The sequence below is a fragment of the Aspergillus puulaauensis genome, chromosome 2, assembly GCF_016861865.1.
Source record: "Aspergillus puulaauensis MK2 DNA, chromosome 2, nearly complete sequence".
NCBI classification, from domain to species: domain Eukaryota; kingdom Fungi; phylum Ascomycota; class Eurotiomycetes; order Eurotiales; family Aspergillaceae; genus Aspergillus; species Aspergillus puulaauensis.
Genome location: NC_054858.1, coordinates 1,461,651 through 1,484,125, shown reverse-complemented (window position 1 = coordinate 1,484,125; position 22,475 = coordinate 1,461,651). Strand labels below are relative to the sequence as shown.

Below are 22,475 nucleotides of genomic sequence, written 5' to 3'. Positions count from 1 at the left end.
CTACCGTGTCCTTATCGTCAACAGAAAAAAATCAATACCAATTCCATCATTTGATTATCAAATGTGCAAGGCCTGCAGACCCAACTGATAAGCGGCAAGCACAACAGTCTTGGATCAAGAGCTGTGGATCTAGTATCGCCAATGCAAAGCAAAAGCTCACCGCGCAAGAAGTAAACAGGCAAGGGCCAGAAAAACAACCACTACTAAATAAACATATTGGTGAAACTTTCCCGTTTCGTCCTTGGAAGAGAACAGAACATGACTGCGCCGTCAGCCTGCATTATTGCTCGCCTGCCGCCCAGCCACAAAACGCCGCCGCCACGGATCCAGTGGAATACATGCTTAATCAAATAAAAACAGTGTAAGAAACGTAAAATGTGCAACCGCCGGCAAAATATCTTTAGAACAAGAGTATATGTATCAACAAGGGTCCTGTTAGTAAATCACTGCTCATCGTTCATGCCGGGCACAGCGCCTCCGGCGTTGAACGTCAACTTCAACTTCGGCTGTCCTGGTGTGGAGGCGCTGGGTGTTTCAGGCCCAGAAACGGCAGACATTGAGTAGTCGTTGGCAGCTGCCGAAGAGTCATCAAAATTGGCGAACTGTGGATAAGTTTCGGTTTCTTTGGTCAGTTCGGCCAAGCATCGTGCCTATAATAACGTAAGTCAGGGTCAAATAATGAATATTATATCCGGGCGGGGCTGGCTTACCTCAATGTCATTCGCATCTTGGAACAGGATACTGCCGTCTTCATTATATGTACGAGCGTTCTGGCAGAGAAGATGGACATCACTCCGGAAATCTCTCAGGTTCTGGTACTCTTCACGGTTGATCTTCTTCTTGATCATATCCATAGCAATAGGGTTTTGAATGATCATATAGTAATCAGGGTATTGCGACTTGGGTGGCGGCTTCATGAATGGCTCGATGATGGCACGTGTGACAGGGCCATCCTCGCTATCAGAGGAATCGGCGGGAAGCTCTTGTTCCATGTCCATTAAGGCCTGGTAGGCATTGTTCAGGATCTGCTGGATAGCGGCTCGATCGTTGGAGCTCAGCGTCTCAACGGGCTTGGCTTGCCTGCCCCTCTTACGTTTAGGCTGGGGAGTCTCCTCCACTAGCTCCTCTGCTTTACGCTTTGGAGCGGGGCCTCTGCGGCCACGCTTCTTGGGTTGCGGTGTTTCAGAGCTCTCGCGAGATGGCTCGGGCGATGACTCGGCGCCTGCCGACTTGCGGCCACGACCTTCCTTGTTGGTACGACGCTTCTCGACCCTTGCTTCTTTCCGGGCAATAGCCTCTTCAATAGTATCGTCTTCGGCATCAACCGCCATGAGCCACTGCTCTTCCGTAAGCCCGTCGTCGTAGCGGGTAATCTTGCGCTCACGGGCACCGCGACCGGACATCTCAATTTCAACAGCTTCTTCCGCTACCGGGTTCTCCTCAGTCATGTAAATATCAGGAAGTTCACTCTCACTCAGTAGACGCGGGAGCTTGTGACCAGCGCCATACGGACTGGTCTTCTGCCGTTCCTTGTCCATCCGTTGGAAGAGAGCCAGTTCGTCTTCTGATCGAGCCATTATGTCGTTCAAGTCATCATCGTCCATCTCGTCTTGGTCTCCGACTTGTTCTGTTCCCTCAGCGGTTTCAAGCAAGGTACGTAAGAGTGCATCTCTTTCCTCATTGGTAGACTTGTTATCGAACTTTCCTGCCTGAATGACCTTTCCATCCATATCAAGCTTGAACTGCGCACGCTCAAGAATCTTTTCTTCGACTGAGTTGGAGGTGATAAGTCTCAGGATTCGCACCTCGTTCTTCTGGCCAATACGGTGGGCACGGTCTTGAGCCTGAAGATCCTGGTGAGGATTCCAGTCTGAATCGAAGATGATAACAGTATCGGCCGTCTGTAAGTTCAGACCAAGACCACCAGCACGCGTCGATAGCAAGAAACAGAAATAGTCTGAGCCTGGAGCATTGAAAAGCTTCAATAGGTCTGAGCGGTCATCCGATTTTGTTGAACCATCAAGACGCAGATACTTCATTGCACGGAGACGAAGGAAATCCTCCATGATGTTCATGATCTGGGTCATTTGGAAGAACATCAAAACACGATGTCCACTCGCTTTGAATTTTGGAAGAATCCGGTCCAACAGCTCAAACTTTCCAGCGGTACGCCAGATCAGATCATTTGTGCCTCGTCCAGGGTTCAATTGGTCTTCCACTTGCTCAAACACAAAGGGATGGTTGCAGAGCTTCCTCAGCTGCATAAGCATGTTGCTAAGGCCACGCATGCCAACTTTGCCTCCCTTTCCATCGCTGACAACCATTTTGTTGTGTGTAGCCAACTGCTTGTTTAACTTTGCTTGCAAAGCAGAGAAGCGGCATTTGACAACCCTTTCTTGCTTGTCCGGCAGGTCCTTCTCGACGTCCTTCTTCAGACGCCGGAGCAAGAATGGCCGAAGAACCTTGTGCAGGCGACGAATAACGAGCAGTTGTTCTTCTTCACTCAAGTCCATGCGATCTTGACCACCGGTATTAGCAAACGGTGTGTTGAACCATTCGTCGAAAGATTTAACAGATTTGAAGATGTTTGGCAAAACAAAGTTCAGAAGAGCCCACAGTTCAGGGAGGTTATTTTGCAATGGGGTACCCGTCAAGATCAATCTGTAGCGGCTGGTATAGTACTGCGAAAGCGTACTGCTCAACTTAGACTGAGAATTTTTCATGCGGTGACCCTCATCGACGATCATATGCGTCCACTTGATCTTGCTCAGAACAGGTCGATCCTTGATGATATATTCATAGGTGGTCAATAGGACCTGGAAGTTTCCCCACCGGATGTTTTGCTGCTGCTGCTTACGAGCGTTCGGTGGACCCTTGTAAACAATCCTTGAGACTGACGGTGCCCATTTCTCAAACTCGAGGTTCCAGTTCGTCAAAGTACTAAGGGGAACGATGACCAGGAACGGTCCATTATTTCTCTTCTTCTCGATGATGTGCGTGATCAAACTGATGGTCTGAATCGTTTTACCCAGACCCATTTCGTCGGCCAAAATTCCGTTAAGGTTGTTGTTGTAGAGAGAAATCATCCATTGCAAACCTCTCATCTGGTATTCCTTCAGGGTACCACCAACAAGAATGTTGGGCTGTTCGGTGATTTCTTCTCTGATACGATGAGCGACGGCATAGTAGTCAATCTTTCGGCGACCTTCGCCTTCATCATCGCTACCCGACACGAGATCTTCGTCTTCATCGTCCTCAATCTCGTGGTCTTCACCGTAACGCTCAGCCAGGTTGCGTTGTTGTTCTCTGACGGACGCGGCAAGCTGCTTGAGGAAGCCGTCAGTCTGGTTGAGAAGATGGGAGATACGTGAATCCTTGGCTTGTCCCAAGAGCTTCAAGTACGTCTCTTCATCGTTGGCCTTAAGAGCCTGGAGACGTTGCTTAGCAGTCCGTTCAACGCGCCTCTGCTCCTCACGTTCCATGTGCTGGTGGTGCTGAAGCGCCATACGGCCAAGCTTCTGCATGCGCTGTCGCTGTTGGTTGGCAGCATTCTGAAGCTCCACTCCGTGGTTGAGAATCGCTTGAAGCTGATCATATTGCTTCCTCTTCTCCCTCGTCTCACGAGCGTCGCGCTGCTGCTTCTCAAGCTTCTCCGTAATCCGAGCTTCCCGCAGAGACTGCTTCTTCATACGTCGGTGGCTAGCACGATTCGCTGTCATGCCGAGGTTATCGAAATGGAACATCTCATTCTGGATTTGTTTCCGAAAGAGCCTCTGTTTCGGTAGAAGGTTAAGCATTTTATACTCGATCAAAGCCTTCAATTTTAGAGCATCGTCGGGTGTCGCGGTATCGCTTTGGTTTGAATTCCATGCGCCAATATTAGCAGGGAGCTCGGCGAGTTCTGCTTTCCGTGCATTGATCCGGTTGTAGAGTGCAATCTCTCGCTCCTCGCGCACCTGCTCCAAATCGACACCCGGTGGCATCAGGGCTGGTATGCGCATACGATGAGCGCGAGAAGCATGGTCTGTGAAGCTGACTGTCTTGGGGATCAAATCGTATGGCGACTGGAAATCCTCATAGAACTCCTTCGCGTTGAGCAGATCAGGGGTGGGCGCCGCTTGTTCTGGCTTCGGCTGCGCAGCATTGTCCAAAGCATTCTCAGCCGTAGCGACACTATCTGAGGGCGCAGGGGTAGAAACTTTCTTGGACATGAAAAGTTGTTGCTGAACGCGCGGAGGTATCTGAAGATTTTTCGACAGCATCTTAAACGCCATTATTTGATTTCTGAGTGTCTGCAGTTGATCTGCAGAAAAGCTGCCGCTAGCAGCTGGAGCGCCCTTCTGACCTAGTGTGGCAGTCGCATCTTGGATAGTACTGTTGGGGGTAGCGTTTGAGTTGGACCGGCCTAGAGAGTGATGGTAAGTAGAAGTCAAAGAGAAACTATTGCGTCAAGTCGATATGCTTACTATTAACTCCGTTCGGTTGAGCAGGCTCCTGAGTTGAAGAGCCATTCTGTTGCTGCTGGCGTTGCGCCTGAAGCTGCTGATGCTGCTGGGCCAACTGCCGTTGCTTTTGGAAGGCTTGTTGTCGCTGAACAGCAGCGAGAAGATTGTGGGCCTTAAGGTATTCTGGGTCATCATGGCGGACGCCTTGTTCTTGCATCTGCTTGAATTTCTATAGTACAGTTAGGTACGGGCAATAATGCAAAATTAAACAGTTTTCTTTGTTGTTTTGTTTTTATTTGGAGTAAAGTGAGAGCAATTCAATTGAGCAATTATGTTGGGTGGAGGATATGAGGTAAAGCATGAGCACATAAAGAAGGGGCAAGGACACCATACCTGAAGGACCTCTTGTATGTGCTGCGGCGTTAAGTTCGCGGGTAGGCTCATATTCGCAGCCGCCACATTGGGGGCTGTCTGAAGAGACGTCATGATTGAGCGCGTTTATTGTCTATTCATACGTATTGAGGAGGGGGAGACACGTCGGTAGTGCGATTTTTATGCGACAGCGTCCAAGTCAGGAAGCGAGAGGAACACGTAGGAAAAGAAACTCGTGAGGGTAATTGAGAATCGCGAGGGAAAGGCGACAAGATGCGCGAATTCACAGAGAATAAAGACCTGCGAGACTTTTTTGTCGATGGATGCGACAAGTAGCGACCTGTATCAGGTCCTTGGCGACAGGTTTCGTGATGTTTAGACTGGTCGGGGGGGTCCAGGGCGGTAGGCAATGAAGAGGAGAATCAGCGAAAAGGGCGAAAAGGGAAGGGTGACGCGATGATGGGGTGGGGATAAAAACCCCAAAAGGAGGGTGGATGTTGAGAAAGCGCGTGGAAAGCCTGTCTTGATGAAATGGCGATGGAGGGACGGGGCTTTCGCGACTTTCCGTGCTGGTCGGCAGTGCTCACCAAAGCCTGTTGCGAGGGAGAGGAGTTGGAAGAAGTTTGCCGTCCCAGCCTGTCACGTGGAGGCGCGATGCTGACTCAGCCCCGTTTGGCCGCTTTGGGATTAGCCGGCTCTACTTCACAATTCATAGTTGGTTGGCAGTGAAAAATGGCAGTTGTCATTTCACGCAGCATTAACAATAATACATAGTATTGAAACCAAGAACCGTGTACTCCCGCGACGAAATAAAACGATCCGCCCCTCCAAAGCTCGCCCGCGAGGTGGATGCGGAGAAAACAGTAACCTACAATCCCCCATCCGTGCCCTTCATATTTCCAAGCTTCGCCAAGTTTCCCAAGCTAATTCAATAATAAGACTAAAATTCTCATACTTGAGCTGCGCTGAGAATAGGGCGTTTCATTGGCGGTGGGGGCGCAGGTTTCTTTGCGCGAGAGGGTGGTGGAGGTGGAGGAGCTTTCTTTTGCGTGACACCGCTCAAGGTGCCCGAACTGGTTCGTCTTGACACCGAGTTGCCAAATGGCGATTGACGAGATTCTATCCAGCTGGTGTCGGAGCGATCAGACACACTGCCACTGTGATATCCGGCATCCTCCGTGGCTTCTGGAACCACTCTACTAAATGGACGGCTCTGCATGCTGTCCCTCCTTGAAACAAAATTCTCACTGTTTGCCCGAGTTGCCCATTGAGTAGCAACGGGGTGCTCGTGGACCTGCCGCAACTGCGTCGGGCCTTCAAATGTAGGGGTGCGGTTCAAGACCGGCCGATGAGGTGATGTATCTTGTGCGTAGACTTTTCTGACTGGTGTTTCAATGAAGTTGTGTGTATTGGATCGAACCACGGGTCGTGCCTCAACACTATTTGTATGTTCCTCATGCAGAGGCCCGAAACGGTCATGATGTGAATGGACAGTGTTTGAAGGAGAGCGCGTCCCACGGTGGCCGTTTGAGGGCTGACTGAAAGCTTGCCTATTTCATGTTAGCCTGAGCGGTCATTTTAAGGACGTTATTTTTTGGAAGGGGTCTCACTCATTGGGCCACTCGTTCTTCAACCGAAGAAGGACCTCCCTGCACTGCTCATGGTAGTCCAACTGCGCATCCAGGAAAGCTTCCAAATCCATAACATTCTCAGGCTCAGTGTTCTTAATGTCGATCATCCTGCGGTGTACCTCATCGGTGGCTTCTTCGTATTTAACCTTCTGTGTCCTTAACTCCTCCTCCACGCGGAAGTCTTCCTTTTTCGCTTTCTGCATCTTTGAGAGAGATGCATCGTACGCCAGGCGCCGATTGTCCAGCTTCTTGCGAGATGACTACATGGAATTAGTTAGAGAAACGAAGAGGCTCAGATCCAGACAGAGGAATGTGCCTACCTGGTACTCTTTCAACTGGGTCATGGATCGCTCCAGCGACTCAAGCCAGCTCGACGTCGCCTGAGCAATATATGTCTCTTGAATGCGAGCAAGACGCTCCTCTGCTCTTCCGAATGCTAGAATGAAGTCAGAACTCCATTTCGAGTTTCATCCACACGTCAGCAATAACTTACTCGTAAGACAACGTCCATAATCAGAATTGGCATCATAATCCTCTCCATGAGTGATCATTGTACCACCTAGGTGGCCAATAGGCAGTGTCTTTTCCTTGTCATCACCTTCGCTACGCTTCGAAACGGACTTGACATAGGCGGTCATAGACTTGTGGATACGATCGATACCTTCAGAATGCACGATCATTAGTTTATGCAAGACAAGCTTTCGTATTATTATCCTGCTTACCTTCATGGCGGACGCCCATTTCCGTTTCCAGAGCTTTGAAGTCGTCGGAGACATTAGTCTTGACCTCGCCACCCATTCTCTCCCCAGCCCATTGCTTGAAGCGGTCGAGTCTCTTGTTGACATTCATCTTGGGTGTTTTGTACTGGTTTGTATGTGTGTGAATTATCCAATTTGCGGTTAAAGGCAATAATAAAGTAGCCCAGAGGTGAATGGGCCTAAGGTGCTCATATAAATAAGCCGGATGCGGTAGTAAACGAGCGTAGTATCAAGTCCAAGCAAGATGGATTGACAAGGACCGATGTTGTTTCAGGCCAAAGACAGACGAGAGATCTAGTGTCAGAGGGAGGACACAAAAGGGGAATTGGTAAAGAGGGAAGGAAAGAAAGAGAGAAAGAGGCGACTTTGCGACAGAGGGGAGGGAGGGCCTGAATAATTAATGGGCAGTTCCACCGCAGCTAAATTGTACCCTATCTCCTTTTCTTATTATTCCTTATTTTTGTTTCGCTCGCAGATTTAGCTTACGGCGCACGACAGTTACTACGTCGATTAAACACTAATTCAATTGGGATGCCTTGGTATTACCATTGCGACCAGAAATGCCTAAAGCGCTTGGGCAACCGTTGAGGAATGACAGAGAGAAACATCATCATTATGCCAATTGCAATCGTGCAAAGACATCACCGAAAGCGCCACAGAGTCTCAATTTCTGCTCCACGGGCGCCAAAGAAGGTGGTATTCTAGCAACCACGATCAAAACCGGAGTTGTTCAGGCCCTGGGCAAGACTTGGTGGTGCGGAGCTGGACCATCCTATGCCGAACGTTGGAGCTACACAAATTGGCTCTGGCAATCGTTTGGCTGCGGGGCTCACAGCCCCCGATTGACAGACGATGGCGTGTGCCTGAAACCTAGCGGGTTGAGACATGCGACGGCTGGGCAAATCGATCATCCTGATATCCCCTCACTGTGTCACCCCCTCATGGGCACTTTTTGGCTCGTCCAGACCTTGAAGGCGACACGCGTTTCCAAAGCGGTGGGCCGCACGGGTGGGCCTGCATTCAGTCCAGGCCGACGTTTCGAACTTGAGATCCTTTGCCACGATCTATTTACAGCACAACCCACAAATGCGATGGTCACATCATGGGAAACATCGCTGATGATCAACTGCCGCAGTGGATGGGATTGTTGCACGGATCTTCTTGCTGATGCGTCCTAAAGCGCCACGCCAGCAATATTCGAAGATCCTGGCGTCAACATGAACTCACCGTGCTGCGTTCGTCAAAAGGCCAATTTTGTTTCGTATTACCGCAGTTGATCAGAATCAATTAGAATTGGCACTTATTATTTGCCAAAATAACAATGTTCCTAGTGTAATACCGTCATCTATTGTTCAATCTGGAACATGTCCCAGGCAACTTGGGAAGGCTTGGAGGCTTTTGATACACACTCAATTATGTGGAACGGTCCGAGCAAAAGGGACGAGGTGTTCAATCTCCTGGGGTTAGAGCGCTAGTAGAGGGTTGAAGAGTGTATCAAACAGGGTATTGATAGTCAGGGTTTCACTATCTCACAAGATATTCCAAAGTTTCTCGGTCGCGTGTCTTGTTCCACAGTTCAAAAATATATTTTTATCTGCTCTTTTGTTGATTGACTTTATGTCACCCAGTGCCTGTATAACCAAGCTAGTTACCTAGTTAAATAAGCATAGACATACTCTGAATATGTAATGAACAAATCATGCAAAAACCTATTGGTGCATTTTCTTATATTAAACACCTGATGGAAGGATCACCGTCCCAGGCTAAGTACTAACAATAACTTCATGGCTGAACCCCGCGCTTAATACTAACAAATGAAAACCTGTTTAGTGTTCACCACTTCAGGCACCAGAATTAGGTGAATTAGGATCAGACAACCCAAGATGAAGAGCCCCTGTCAGCGGACAAACCTCCTGACAAGAAGAATAGTCAGACTCCGCGGCTATCAAAACATCAAAGTCATTCCACAGCAAAGTGCTATCGATATCAGCGCCAACAGCACCCCTACCAATATCCCCATCCAAGCCCGCCAACCAAGAATCTAAATCAGCGAATAGCTCCTCATCCCAGGGCTGAAACAGGAGCACGTCCCCGTTATCATCCTTTAAAGGATCACCATCCAACGGCTTGCCCTTGAATTCCTCACATGGCCCCATACTAATAGCCTCAGCCGCCGCATACTTCCCCGGCGTAGCACCTGTAACTTTTTTGAACACCCTATGGAAATGACTAGGCGTCAAACCTGCCTCCCCAGCTAGCCTGACCAACGTCGGTCTCTTGCCCGATGCAATGTCCGATTTGATAGTCTGACATGCCTTCTGCACCAACAAGACTTGCGGGTTGACAGCCGGCTTGAGTGTCTCCGGCTTGCAGCGCTTACAGGCTCGGAACCCTGCTCGTTCCGCCTGTGCGGGTGTATCGTAGAACTCGACGTTTGCTCGGCGTGCCAGACGCGCAGGGCAAGAGGGTCGACAGAAGATTTTTGTTGTGAGGACGCCGTAGACGAAGGATGTAGCCGTTGGGTCGCGGTTGACTACTGCTTGCCAGCGGTTGGCTGGGGAGGTTGTAAGAGCGGCGGTCTTGGAGAGGCGGGGGATTTTCTGCGGGGATGTTTTTTGGGTCATCTTGCTGAAGGGTTATCAATCAGGTAGTTCGTCACCGATATCATGGCGTTTCGAGGGGCCGGGGCTGTTCTCGTAGTTATAAGTGAGCGTCTAGGTGCCGTCGTCATTGCTGGTTGGGGATTGCGGCGCTGATTGGCCACATTGAGATCAAATCCCAAAAATCCTCAACCACGAGCACAAGGGTGTGAAAATTTACAAAACGCCACAAGGAACTTAATCAAGACAATTATCGAATAGTACAATGAACTAGACTATGTCAGAAGGAATTGTGCATGAATTATGTAAATTTTCGGGAGTCACTTGGGGCAAATCAATTAGGTGGTTTTTGTGGGTTAGTATAGCAAATGCTTGATACAAGCCATGGATATATAACTGAATAAGGCAGGTACTAAAGTAAAGGTAAGGAGTCAGCAGCCAATGTAGTTGTCGAGGGACCGGCATATCTATGCAGTTACACCGTCTAGTTTCCATTTACTGCGGTCTTGCATCGAGGCCAGTGCATGCAGAACTTTGCTGCCAAAATTCAAGAGGATCTCCCATCAGTGTAACTAGGTATTGACGCACAAGCTTTGCAAGTTCATAATACTGAGCACGCTCAAGACAAACAGTCCAGTAAGTAGTACCTGTACTAGACATCTAAATTGTACGAAGATACTGGAGTGCAGGATTAAATAAGAGAGTCCATGATTTGATTTTATTACCCACGTGCTCCCCAGATGCTGAGATATGATATACCTGGAATGAACCCGAAGGGTGAGATTTTGTAATCCCATCTGCTCAACCCATTTGCTTTTTAATCGTCAATGAAATTGTTTCTGGGCCACAACCTTGAATTGGCTAAGGGCGCGTCCGCAGTCGCCTAAGTACATATGTCTCATAGCAAAAAGCCTTTTCAACCCGTCACAAAGAAAAAAACTCCATATGATATCATGTTTAATCCTTGGTCTTCTGGGTACCACGGAGCAGACCAGTCCGCCGGGCGGCAATAAGACCGGCTTTTTGACCGTGGGCGGCGTAGCGGGAGATGGTCGAGGCCTTACCAATATGCTGGTGGTTACCACCACCGTGGGGCTGTAGAGAAAATTCTCGTCAGAACTGTTTTCCGTATTCGAGTGGAAAAGGAGGGGAGAGGAAAGCCTTACGTGATCGACGGGGTTCATGGCAACACCACGGGTCTTGGGCCAGCTGTTGCGCTTGACAGCGAACTTGTGCTTGGCACGAGAAGCCTCTATACAAAATATATTAGCCGCCGTTTTCCTCCAATTTTATCCAACCTGCTTCGGTCGAATGGGGTTATGGTGCGGATAACATACTCAGGAGAGGCTTGTCGGTACGACCACCACCGGCGACGATACCAACCATACCACGGGCAGTGTTCTTGATGACCTTCTTGGCGCCAGAGGGGAGCTTGACACGGGTCTTGCCATCGTCGGGGTTGTGGCCGATAACGGTAACGTAGTTTCCGGAGGTACGACCAAGAGCACCACGGTCACCGGACTTCTCCTCAACGTTGGTGATGACAGTACCTTCGGGGACGGAGGCGAGGGGAAGGATGTTGCCGATGGTCAGAGCAGCGTTCTTTCCGGCGTAGATGAACTGGCCGGTGTACATGCCCTCGTTGGCGATGAAGGTCTCGGTGATGTGCTTGAACTTGTAGGGGTGACGGAACTGGACCCTAGCGAGAGGAGCACCACGACCAGCATCGTGGATGATCTCCTTCACAACACCGCGGGTGTATCCATGGCGCTCAGCGTAGTCGAGGACACGGAACTGGGCAGGAGCCTTGTTGAGACGGGTGTGAGCCGCTGAAAGAGAGATTTTATCAGCATTTTGATCCCCAAGCAATATCATCGCACAGTCGTTCTGCGATAACGCGGTCGCACTCACTGAAAATGGAGCCACGGCCCTTCCTCTGGTTGCGGATCACACGACCCATGGCGACTTTCTATTGCGAACCTGGAGGTTAGTGTTTGAAAGAAAGATCGCCAGCGATGGTGGTGGGAAGTCGTCGTACCTCAGGAAGATTGGCTTGACGGGTTGTAACTTGAGAATTCAAGATCGAAGGTGCTTTGTGGGTTAGGGCCAAAGGTCGCTACAGAATACACTAGCCGAGTCGGTATTAGCGGCTTGGCACGGCCCAACCTGCTTCTCCCTTTCGTTCCATCACGCTAAACCGTCATAGCTCTGCAAGGTGCAGGCACACTTGACTTTGGAGCTGCTTATGTTGCTCATCATGAAGAGTCATGGATTCTACGCATATTCATCTAGAGTGCCTGGACATGCTCAATTTGCGGGTAGTAGTTGCATACCCTGTTTGTGCCTCGCCGCCAACTTTGCCGGCACATATCAACGCTCCACATCTGAATGCTCTATTACAAAGGCAGAACGTGTTGCTTCCATAAGCCTTGAACAACAACCTCAAGTCCCCTGTCAAGGCCTCGTCTTTGCGACGTTGACTGCCCTTTTGCGTTTGATTTTGACCGCTTTGTTATCAGTGGGATGCACCAAGCTGACATCATTCAATAGTTCATGTTCATCATTCATCAGACCCCTTTATAGTCGTCTACTCATGCCTATGGACGAGTGGACGAATAAATCAACATTGCGTGGCCTCCCATTAATCAGAGGCATGCTTTTATACAGACAATTTTTGACCCAGCGGTGCATGCGCTCGCTTTCGTTGCAGAGTGAGCGTGAGGAGTACCATATGCTGGCCATCATGAAACTATCCTTTTGAGGTTTTTGAACACAAATGTCGTCAACTCCTGCAGAGTGATCGCATTTCATTTCGAGGCCGTCCCACCCAGTCAATTAACACAAATTCGCCCTCATTCATTTCTGGCGGCCGTTAGCTGGCAATCATCTGCTTGACTCAAGATTATTTCATGCATGGCCCGCTCAGCTTCTTGATTCGACTACATATAGCTAGCTAGGCGCTATGATCCGGTGTTTTCCACCCCAGGAGAGGCCTTTTCCCTCGTAAACCACGCCCATCTCCTTATTTCTCCTTGAAACCAATGCATGAAATTCCATCACGATACTGTGCCCACAAGTAGTCTCCAAGAATGCGTAGAATTGATTGTGCGCTGATCTTGGCTCGATATGGGCTGTGAGCTTATTGGAGCCAACCGCGTAGAAGCCGCGTTTGAAGCTGGGGAGGTCAAGCGCAGCAGAACCAACTTCCTTGCGACGCGGACCAGGCTCACCCACTTTTCCCTCCGACAACACCTCCTCGCCCCAGCACAAACATATCCAAAATGTCTCTTTCCGACTCGGATCTCTCTTCGTTATCGTCTGCGCCTCCTTCAGATGAGGAACCTAATCCCATGGCTCTCGACGAGCCTGTGGGCATAACCAAGTACTTTCAGAAGAAGCAGTCCGAAACTCCGCCACCGAAACGAGCTCCTTCACCACCTCATGAATATGTGTTGGCCGATAATCCAGATATCGCCGTGAGTTATATCTCTCTTATTATTCTACATGGGTTTAAAATTGCCTGCATAACGCGTTGTGCGCCGTCTTGGTGGATGTGTTTGCTGATTGTCGCAACTCTTAGTTCATTGTAATGTTCCGCGCGCGTTTCCACGAAGTATTCCCGCGATCAACGCCACACCTTGGACCACAGGATATCGAGCGAGGCGTGGTGGAATCTCCTCCGGGGGACCACATTGAAAGGCTATTATGTGCATTTCTTGGGCTGGTACTGAATAGGAAGAAGGACGTGGAGTAAGCCGCCATCTCCATGCCGTGTCTTTCGCTCGAGGCTTTGGAGGGCCTCGTTGAATTACATGCCAATACGTTGAAACACATGTCACTGACTTCCCATTCCACAACGCGCAGACGAAATCACTACACGCGCCCATTGGAAGAAGCGATTCATACACATGCATCCCAGTGGCCAAAATCATGGCAAGGCAAGAACCCTCTACATGGGGGTCGCAATTTTGCCTCAATGTCCCCGGAAGAGCGCGTATGTTGCCGTGTTATAATTTCGGCCCATGATGAGTGTGTTACTGATTCATAATAGCTACAATTACTTAAGTCGTTGATTCTCTGGTCACTCTCCTCCTCCGAAGCCGTCCAAGCGAAGATTAAAGAATCCTACAAGCAAGCGCGCCACGAAGATGACTTGAACCAGCCTCTGTCTGTGCAGCCCTGGGGACGCGATAGCATGAAGCGTCGGTATTGGCTCATTGAAGGCCACGATGATACACATTTTAGGCTTTACCGGGAAGGCAACCCAGCTTTGAAGAACGTCACCTGGTGGAGCGTGGCAGGGACGATCCCAGAATTGCAGGGTGTTGCGGACAAATTGGAGGAAGAGAAGGGAATGCATTCCAAGAAATTGAGTGAGAGGATAAGAAATTCTATTCCTCGGTTCGAGGGCTCCGAGGAGGTATGGTGCTTTATGATCCATCGTATGAGATCTATCGACTAACACGACTCTAGAAACGCAAACGCCGTGATTATCGTATTGCTCGAAAAGCCGCATTTTCCAAACCTGAACCTGGATTCTCACTATATGAAGGCCGTACTCGTGGGAAAAAGCTGAAGTATACATACTCAGATGACGAAGACATCTTCTCCGATGGCCTTCCACCGCCTCGACGATCAGGGCGTAATAGCTCTGGGCTTTCAACCCCCGCAGAGCCGACAGGTCCGAGATTTAGTGCCAGCGGAAGGCAAATCCGTTCACGCGCAGGCGGCCTCTATGGCGAGAGTCTGCTCGCTGGGAATCGTGAAGACACTGCTACTGCTGACGAAGATGGTACTGAGAGACGGCAGCGGACTCGGAATACCAGAATGAACGGGTATACCGATTACGGCGTAGACGATGAGGATGCTGAATCAAATGGTGGGCAGTCTAGTGGAAATGAATGGCAAGGCGGCGAGGAGGAAGACGAAAATGAGTTTGAAGGTGACGACGAAGAGGAAGTAAGTGGAGATGAGTCGGTGGCCAACGGGGAGCCCGCGAGCCTTGTTGTCCAGCTCAAATACAATAAACAGGGCGATTTAAAGGGACCTGAAGAACAACCAGCGGACCTTACTTCTGAAACTCAGGCAGTGGCAGTTGCGGAACGGCCCATCGATGCCGCTGAACAGAAACCTACGGTTGAACCATCACAAAAATTACCGATGGGCAATGGGCCTCCAGAACCGGTTTCAGAAGCCCCGATTGGCCCCAGCACAAACGCTGCGCCTGTTGAAGAACCTAGCAACACGATTGCTTCGGCCCCGAGCGAAGGGACAGTACAAGCCGGGGGAGGCTCCGCTGATACTACTGTACTTACTCCGGTTCAACAACCGGAGGGGGCGATCTAATAAGTCTGTCTTTTTAGAGTCAAGGCGCATAGCTCGAAGGGTTTTATAATTTCTAGAATCTATTTACAGTGGATAGTGGTGTTCTGGTGCTGTTTTACCGAAGGCGCAATATGGATTGTACCGGATTAGAATGGTCTAGTATTCAGAAGCTTGCAGATTACCATGGAAATTCGCTGATCTTGATCCTCAAGCAGCGATGGGCACCCAAAATGTATTAGGTACCTAATGGAGGTTTCATGTCCAATCGACAGTATCGTTTTTATTATGTGTATCTTGAATGGTCGAATTCAGCTCCAGGCTGAAGTGAAGTAGTACTCTTGACCTATGTGTACAGTATGTCATTCCGATCACCTTTCATACACCGGGATATATAAGGAATCTCGGATATATGAACGACATTGAACAACCATTTATATCCTTAACGCCATGCATGCAATATCGCCTTAGCTATTTCTCAACTCTCACAGTCGAATGCTTAGTCGGCACCCGCGTTGGAGAATTGTGCTGTATAGAACTGTAGAAACTCCGTAAATGTCAGCTCGCGTTATTGAATCAAGTCAATGAATCGGAAAAATAATAGATGTGGTCCACATACGTCTTCTACCTGTGCCGCGGCGGCCCTTGAGTTCCTCGGCGCCATAGGGGGAAGCTTCCAGTTATTGACTTCATACCACCATCTCCTAACCCTACTTCCTAGCGTTTGACCGCTAAGAGATGCAGTGCGGTTCCAAAATCGCCATCCCGAGAGCGCCAGAGTCCAGAGTGTACCTTGAATTAGCGGTAAAAGGACCTAGACAATGAGAGCGGAGTCAGTCATATCCTTCTACAAGTTTATCTCCTCGCTGAAACAGCTAGAAAATGAACAAACACGGGGCTCATTGCAAATCCACGTACCTGGTCTCTGATGGTAATCCATGCTACTCGCCCCCATGTGTCCGCGCCTCGCAAACTGGCGAGGTAGCTTTGCTCGAATCGTAGATCGGGTAGGGGCGGTAAATTATGTCGCCGCGCGGGGGTGCGAAAAGCCGGAGGATGGTCGATGAGATCCGAAGGGATGCTGCCAGCATCAGAGGACGTAAGTTCGACGGGGGGCTTCTTCTCCGATAATGAGGTTGGAGGGTTGATGTCACGACTGGCAGATGGCGACCGATTGATGGAAGCCGTTTGGATGGTTTCTGCGACCTGGATGGCGGGGTCCGTCATATTGAACGTGTTAATGTTATGGCAGCTTCGTGCTGGTCTGGATGGATAAGGTCTAGTGCTGTTGTTTTGGAGGTCTTAACGTTCCATGATAACTCCGGACTCCAGGAGATGAGGGTGCTTTCGCGGCCAATCAGACCATGTTCCCGGGGAGGAATATTGAAGCCTGAATTATCAGGCATCAAGGCGGCCGTCTGCTGCCCCTCCATCGGTCAATTCTCAATCGTATCCCCCAAGGTTGGCGTTCTCCCCACCTTCTCTTTACTCCTCACTCTCCTCCCTTGGCTTTCTTTCCCGACCTCATATACAACACTACACTACAATCTCCGTTTGTTCCGACCTTCCATACAGGCATTGAATCACCATGGCTGCTGCTCAAGGCTACCCTCTTCTCTGCTTAGAGAACCCCCTCTTGGGTGCGTGGATTCATCTTTTGCATGGACAAGTTATTGTCAAGTACAAATTAGCTGGGGCGATTTGCTAATGTTTTTCGTGCTTCATTATAGATATCCAAGCTGTCGGGTAAGTTCAATGGTGCTACTCTTGTAGATAAGGGCTTATTTAACAAACTTTGATAGTGATGCTGCTCTTCTGGAGAAGTACGGACTTAAGGACAACGACGCTATCCTTGCCGAGGATAAGCACATGGGTCTCTATGAGGAGCTTCTCAAGAACGATGCTAAGTTGATTGCTGGTGGTGCCGCTCAGAACACTGCTCGTGGCGCTCAGGTACCCATTCCTGCCTTTGTACAACCTGCGAAACAAGTGGCTGATGTATTATACTCAATAGTACATTCTTCCTGAAAACTCGACTCTTTACATCGGCTGCGTCGGTCGCGACAAGTACGCTGATATCCTCACAGAGGCCTGCAAGAAGGCCGGCGTCCACACGGAGTACCGCGTCGACGATGTCCAGCCCACTGGCAAGTGCGGTGTCATCATCACCGGCCACAACCGCAGCATGTGCACCCACCTTGCTGCCGCTAACGAGTACAAGATTGAGCATCTCAAGCAGCCTCACATCTGGTCTCTTGTTGAGAAGGCCCAGTTCTACTATGTTGGTGGTTACCACCTGACGGTCTCTGTTCCCGCCATCCAGGCTCTGGGTGAGGAGGCCGCTGCGAAGAACAAGGTACGGACATATTGGTTTTTCTTTTATAGAGCCTCACTAATCCTATTCTGACTGAGTAGGCCTTCCTGCTTTCTCTCTCCGCGCCTTTCATACCTCAGTTCTTCAAGGACCAGCTCGACAGCGTCCTTCCTTACACCGACTACACTTTCTGCAACGAGACCGAGGCCCTTGCCTACGCTGAGAGCCACCAATGGGGCACAACCGACATCATCGAGATTGCTAAGAAGTTGGCCCAGCTCCCCAAGAAGAACACCAACCGCCCGAGGGTTGCTGTCGTGACCCAGGGTACTCTGCCCACTGTCACTGCCACTGGCTCTGCCGGCGGTGCCGTCGAAGTGAAGGAGTTCCCCGTCCACGAGATCTCCAAGGATGCCATCAACGACACCAACGGTGCTGGGTAAGTGACTACACCATCGATTCACAATAAAACTAGGCGCTAATAATTGCCCCACAGTGATGCATTCGCCGGTGGTTTCGCCGCTGGAGTTGTCCAAGGCAAGTCTCTTTCAGAGAGCATTGATCTCGGTCAGTGGCTCGCGAAGCTGAGCATTCAAGAATTGGGACCTTCGTAAGCTCACCCCCATTTCTATACTTCTTCCCGTCTAAACTCCAACTGTAACGGACACTCGTGCTGATTATGATATAGCTTCCCTTTCCCCAAGCAAACCTACACTCCCGAACGCTCCTAAATAATTCCTCCATAAACCACTCTCCCCAAGGCCATAAAACCCCATTTCATTTCTTATTATCTAGGATTCAACCTTCTATACCCACATTGTCCTTGACTTAACGTCTTAGACTTGGCGCTATCTATTCCACTTACTTCACCGTTCAAGTGTGAATTGCGCTCTCATTGCATTACAATATCATGATAAAAACACGATAGACAGGAGTTGCAGAGAAGGCGTTCTCAACAACGATTTAATGATGAACTTAACTTCATTGTATTTCTTTTTTTTACCAGAGATTTATCTTCAACAATATGTACCACATTGGTTACGATGCATACTCCGTGTTCTACTTCATAAATTATATAATCCTTGGAAATTCAATCGGAAACTTCAGATGGTCTGATTATTCGTGCCTGCTGAAATTCTAAATGCAGGCATTTTAAAACTTGGGTTACTTGATCTTAGCCCAAAGGCGAGAGAGACAATGAGATAAATTGCTCATGTGCAAAATGCCCTGGGAGCCCAGTCCCTACCTGAATAGATCCGATCCATCCATTTAATGTCAAACTTCAATTTCGGGAGACGCAAAAAGCATTGAAGAACCAGAACGAGAAAATCTTTCGCTCATCTTCACCGAATCCTAGAAACCAATCCTCACGTGAAGAAAGAGATAGACCAACCTAGCCGCTGGATAACTGCTTCAAGTCCGAGATGTTGAGGCGAGGCTGCGTTGCGATATTACGGGTCGGCAGTAACGGCGGCCAGACCGACAGACACACACACACACACACACACACACATGGAGATGCTTGATAGTGTAGGCGAATAAGACAACCATGGACCACGCGTGCTTTTTCCCTTGCCTAGCAAGGAACACTTATGTGGACCGCAAAGCCTCACTAGCAGCTATGTTCCTTCCCCGCGTAATTTCTGCAACGACAATATTCCTTTTGGGTAGCATGATCACAGTTTCCCAAATCCGTGCATACGTGCTTAGCGAAGAGTGGGATTTTGAAATGCCTTTTTTTCATGCTAGGACTTCAACCACCATGTCCGAGACGAGGGGATTGGCCTTGACCAATGATGCCGAACTGAGCTGAGGACTTCCGGGTATCACCGATCCCCGGACTTGATAGCCCCGCTCCAGATGGGAGTGAACTTTCGATAAAGGCGTTGTTGGCCCACGAAGCATTGGCCTGGCCGCTTGACATCGGTTGGCTGGGGAATGCAAAGGCAGACTGATGATATGGCTGTTGCGAAAACGGTCCAGCCGCGGGTATGCTGTCTCGATCCCATGGAGAGCTAGAGTGACGTTGATGGTATGTTTGCGGGGCAAGCATCTGAGACATAGGACCGCTCCCGTTCAGTGAGTTGCTTTCTAATTGGTTTTGCGCAAGCAGGCTCTGGCGGAATGCTAAGTCATTTTTTATAGCATCTTGCTGCGTATATTGAAGGCCCGAACTGTTAGTGTGTCTGGGGAGCATTGATCCTTGGGGTGGACCAAGCCCTGGTGGAGTTCGCGGGGATGCGTCGCGAATTTCGGGTGAGAAAGCAGTATTCCAGATGTTAGGGAGCCCAGGGATGGTCGGCCGCGGCGTATATGACTGGGAGGACGACATTGTGCCCATTCCGCTGGAATAATTATCCATAGGAAGTCCGAGACCTGGTGGAGCAATAGGAGTATGAAGGTTGTCTCTTCTGAAATCCGAGTTTGCAGTTGGATCGTAGAACTGAGCCAAGGCCGGGTTCGAGTCCATAGGGTGCGCCAAATGGTTAGGTATAGTTGGGGCATTTTCATAAGTGTCAGACTCAACCAATCGTTCAACTCCTTCAACGATACCGTTCATATTAGTCGACATAGAGACGGATGCTGATTGAGAATCCCCAAATGTACTTCTAGCATCCGAAGGATAGTTCGACTCTTGTCTAACCCGTTGAATATCCTCCCTTTCGATACTCGCTGCAGAGAGCGAGTGATGGTGACCGGACGGACTGGCAAAGAAATGGGAAGGAAGACCGTCCTCCTTGTAAATAAACGTCTTCTTGTCCTCGTCATCAACAAGGGCAATGGGTATTTTCTGGACAGGTTAGCAGACTTCAAGAGCACAAGGGTTGACTTCGTCATACATTGCCCACAACCAAATCTAAACCGTCAATCACGAATTCGCGGATACGATAGAGCATTTCAATGTTGGGATGATGTCTTTCGACCCCTGGGTCATTTATTGAAGGCTTTGGTCGACCGTTCGCATCCAAGTACCTACGGGACGTGGTACCTTTACTGAGGGGCATAAAACACAAGGTTTCCTCGTCTTCTTCGAGAAGATACTCTACCTCTGGCAGGTGGACGACGTCAAAAGTGGAGGCGAGTAGCGTGAGCGTGTTGGCGTAGATTTTCCAAAACTCCGTAAGTTGGACAGCCAGAGGAGTATCTTTCTCCTTATATGCAACCAAGTACGCACTGACTGTCAAGAGCCAAGAGCTATAGTTGCGAAGGGCTGGTAAGATTCGACGGGCAACGACAGTCACCCTGTCGGCCCCAACTTTGGCGTCTTTATTATTGTTGTTCGGGTCTTCAACAGCAAACCTCTCGATTTCAGCTAGGAGAATCTGCAAGAGGGTAAAGTATGTTTTGACGTTAATGCGCTGAAAAAACAGACGCGCGTTTGACACTGATTCTTCTGCCGATAACATCAATTAACATTCACTTGGACTTGGGAGTGTATTAAGAAACTTACCTTCCGACCGAACCCGAGAGAAGTCTTCTGCTGAAATATTAATAAGACAAAACTTCTGTAGAGTACCCTCCAAGGAGCGCTCCTTCAGATCGACTGCAAGCTGGTTAAGAACTTCGCTTTCAAGTTCCTCATGCTCCGCGAAGTCGACGCCTCTGTAACACTGGGCGTGGAGATAGACAAACCACGGGGCCAAGGATCTGCCTGGAATACCAGCGTCCTCAGGTCGAATCAACTCCCTTTTGGCCCATAAACTCATAACCTTTCTAAATTCAATTTCAAGGTTCCCTTTGGCAGTTGGATGTGGCTCCTGAGCGGAGAGAGCCCGGTACAGATGGTAGGTAGCTCTCAGATGATTGGCATCGGCAAGGGCAATGACAGCCAGCTGATTATGCGACGCACCGGAAGCTGGGTATATTACAGTGGCTAGATCATAGTAACCGATTGCTGGGCCCCAATTGCGCTCCTTGGTGGCCAGTTCGGTTTCGCGATAACGGGAAAGGTCGCCCAGGCGTATAAGTGTCGCGTGACACGATTGAAGGATGTATTTTCGTAGGTGCTCGAGAGGTTGGACCGGAGGCGCCGCCGATAGAGCTACAATATGTTGAGTAACCAAGTCAGGAAGTTACAGTGGGATATGATGCTCACTTTCAAAACCGAACTTCCGTGCAACCTTCTCCAGTTCCGGAATGCCATCGTAGTGCGACGCCAGCTGTTGAATGTAGCCACGATAGAATCGCTGGCTTGATTTAATGAATTCTAGAAAGTGCTTCTCCAGCTTCCGCCTCTCTACTGGCTTTTTCTTCTTGCCATTGTCTTCGCGAAACTAGGTTTTTTTGTGCCCGATTAGAGAATAGCTGGTGGAACAAAATAGAATTAATTAACTCACGCGGGAGAGCAGCTTCCGGAACCGAGTGTTGATTTTTAAATGCGCCTCCCATAAGCGACCTTCAACGTCAACGGTGCGGGCAGTCTCGAAGTCTTGGAATATGGCGTTTTGAGAAGCGGTTCGGAGTCTGCGACAAGAAGCGGAAGGGTTAGACCAGTTGCGCGCAACTAAGAATATGAAACACGAATAGAGAACTAACTCCGATATGTTGTTAGATATTTCGGCAAATGTTGTCTCCTTCTCGGCGAGGTTCTTTAGCAGGTCTCTCTCAACGGTGAGCGCAGATCTAGGATAGTCCAATTTTAGTCTCATGTGTTTGATTGTTTCACTTGTCAAACTTGCAAGAGAAGCAAAGGGTACTAACTGCCACGCATCTTGAAAGGTGAGCGCCATGCTCAATGAGCAGAAGACTGGTTCGTCTGTATAACTCCACGGTTCACTTCGCCCGTCAGATGGCTGCCTGGGAGTCTGCGGGCGACAGGATCAATGAACGATCCATCAGTGGTATATCGAAGGGCGGCAAGACGAGAGGGGTCGGGCTTTCCGGAATAGGCGCCGATGACGCGCTGCCGTGGGAGGAATGGGATGATGAGCCCTGATGCGAGAGGACGGCGAGCGAGACGCGGAGAATGAGGCCGCCGCTCGTTGACAGTTGACGGAAAATCGCAGTACCTTAATTCTGGAGATTCACGGTGG

At 49.5% G+C, this 22,475-nt stretch overlaps 8 protein-coding genes across 8 annotated transcripts; 2 read left to right on the top strand and 6 right to left on the bottom strand.

Moving 5' to 3' along the window:
- Positions 1-443: 443 nt before the first annotated feature.
- On the bottom strand, positions 444-4,931 carry APUU_20608S (putative RSC complex subunit (Sth1); the record flags this gene model as incomplete). Its single annotated transcript, XM_041699269.1, has 4 exons — positions 444-650; positions 711-4,405; positions 4,467-4,674; positions 4,839-4,931. The coding sequence occupies 4 exons, from the start codon at positions 4,929-4,931 to the stop codon at positions 444-446; spliced, it is 4,203 nt and encodes a 1,400-aa protein (XP_041552370.1).
- Positions 4,932-5,766: 835 nt separating this feature from the next.
- APUU_20607S (BAR domain protein) lies at positions 5,767-7,297 on the bottom strand (the record flags this gene model as incomplete). Its single annotated transcript, XM_041699268.1, has 5 exons — positions 5,767-6,367; positions 6,428-6,708; positions 6,769-6,884; positions 6,942-7,109; positions 7,171-7,297. The coding sequence occupies 5 exons, from the start codon at positions 7,295-7,297 to the stop codon at positions 5,767-5,769; spliced, it is 1,293 nt and encodes a 430-aa protein (XP_041552369.1).
- Positions 7,298-9,047: 1,750 nt separating this feature from the next.
- mpt (putative DNA repair and transcription factor Ada) lies at positions 9,048-9,830 on the bottom strand (the record flags this gene model as incomplete). Its single annotated transcript, XM_041699267.1, has 1 exon — positions 9,048-9,830. One exon carries the CDS (start codon positions 9,828-9,830, stop codon positions 9,048-9,050), a length of 783 nt encoding a protein of 260 aa, XP_041552368.1.
- A 933-nt stretch (positions 9,831-10,763) lies between these two features.
- RPL2A (60S ribosomal protein uL2) lies at positions 10,764-11,766 on the bottom strand (the record flags this gene model as incomplete). Its single annotated transcript, XM_041699266.1, has 4 exons — positions 10,764-10,901; positions 10,973-11,058; positions 11,144-11,635; positions 11,718-11,766. The coding sequence occupies 4 exons, from the start codon at positions 11,764-11,766 to the stop codon at positions 10,764-10,766; spliced, it is 765 nt and encodes a 254-aa protein (XP_041552367.1).
- A 1,321-nt stretch (positions 11,767-13,087) lies between these two features.
- APUU_20604A (uncharacterized protein) lies at positions 13,088-15,152 on the top strand (the record flags this gene model as incomplete). Its single annotated transcript, XM_041699265.1, has 5 exons — positions 13,088-13,282; positions 13,387-13,556; positions 13,671-13,800; positions 13,858-14,226; positions 14,280-15,152. The coding sequence occupies 5 exons, from the start codon at positions 13,088-13,090 to the stop codon at positions 15,150-15,152; spliced, it is 1,737 nt and encodes a 578-aa protein (XP_041552366.1).
- Positions 15,153-15,627: 475 nt separating this feature from the next.
- Positions 15,628-16,355, bottom strand: APUU_20603S (DUF1770 domain-containing protein; the record flags this gene model as incomplete). The annotated part of the gene is made up of 3 exons (XM_041699261.1): positions 15,628-15,666; positions 15,748-15,942; positions 16,047-16,355. 3 exons carry the CDS (start codon positions 16,353-16,355, stop codon positions 15,628-15,630), a joined length of 543 nt encoding a protein of 180 aa, XP_041552365.1.
- A 361-nt stretch (positions 16,356-16,716) lies between these two features.
- ADO1 (adenosine kinase) lies at positions 16,717-18,173 on the top strand (the record flags this gene model as incomplete). The annotated part of the gene is made up of 7 exons (XM_041699260.1): positions 16,717-16,768; positions 16,859-16,874; positions 16,931-17,081; positions 17,143-17,484; positions 17,544-17,881; positions 17,939-18,052; positions 18,131-18,173. The coding sequence occupies 7 exons, from the start codon at positions 16,717-16,719 to the stop codon at positions 18,171-18,173; spliced, it is 1,056 nt and encodes a 351-aa protein (XP_041552364.1).
- A 1,022-nt stretch (positions 18,174-19,195) lies between these two features.
- On the bottom strand, positions 19,196-22,172 carry APUU_20601S (uncharacterized protein; the record flags this gene model as incomplete). Its single annotated transcript, XM_041699259.1, has 7 exons — positions 19,196-20,233; positions 20,283-20,836; positions 20,894-21,484; positions 21,539-21,716; positions 21,780-21,906; positions 21,979-22,065; positions 22,144-22,172. The coding sequence occupies 7 exons, from the start codon at positions 22,170-22,172 to the stop codon at positions 19,196-19,198; spliced, it is 2,604 nt and encodes an 867-aa protein (XP_041552363.1).
- Positions 22,173-22,475: the final 303 nt, after the last annotated feature.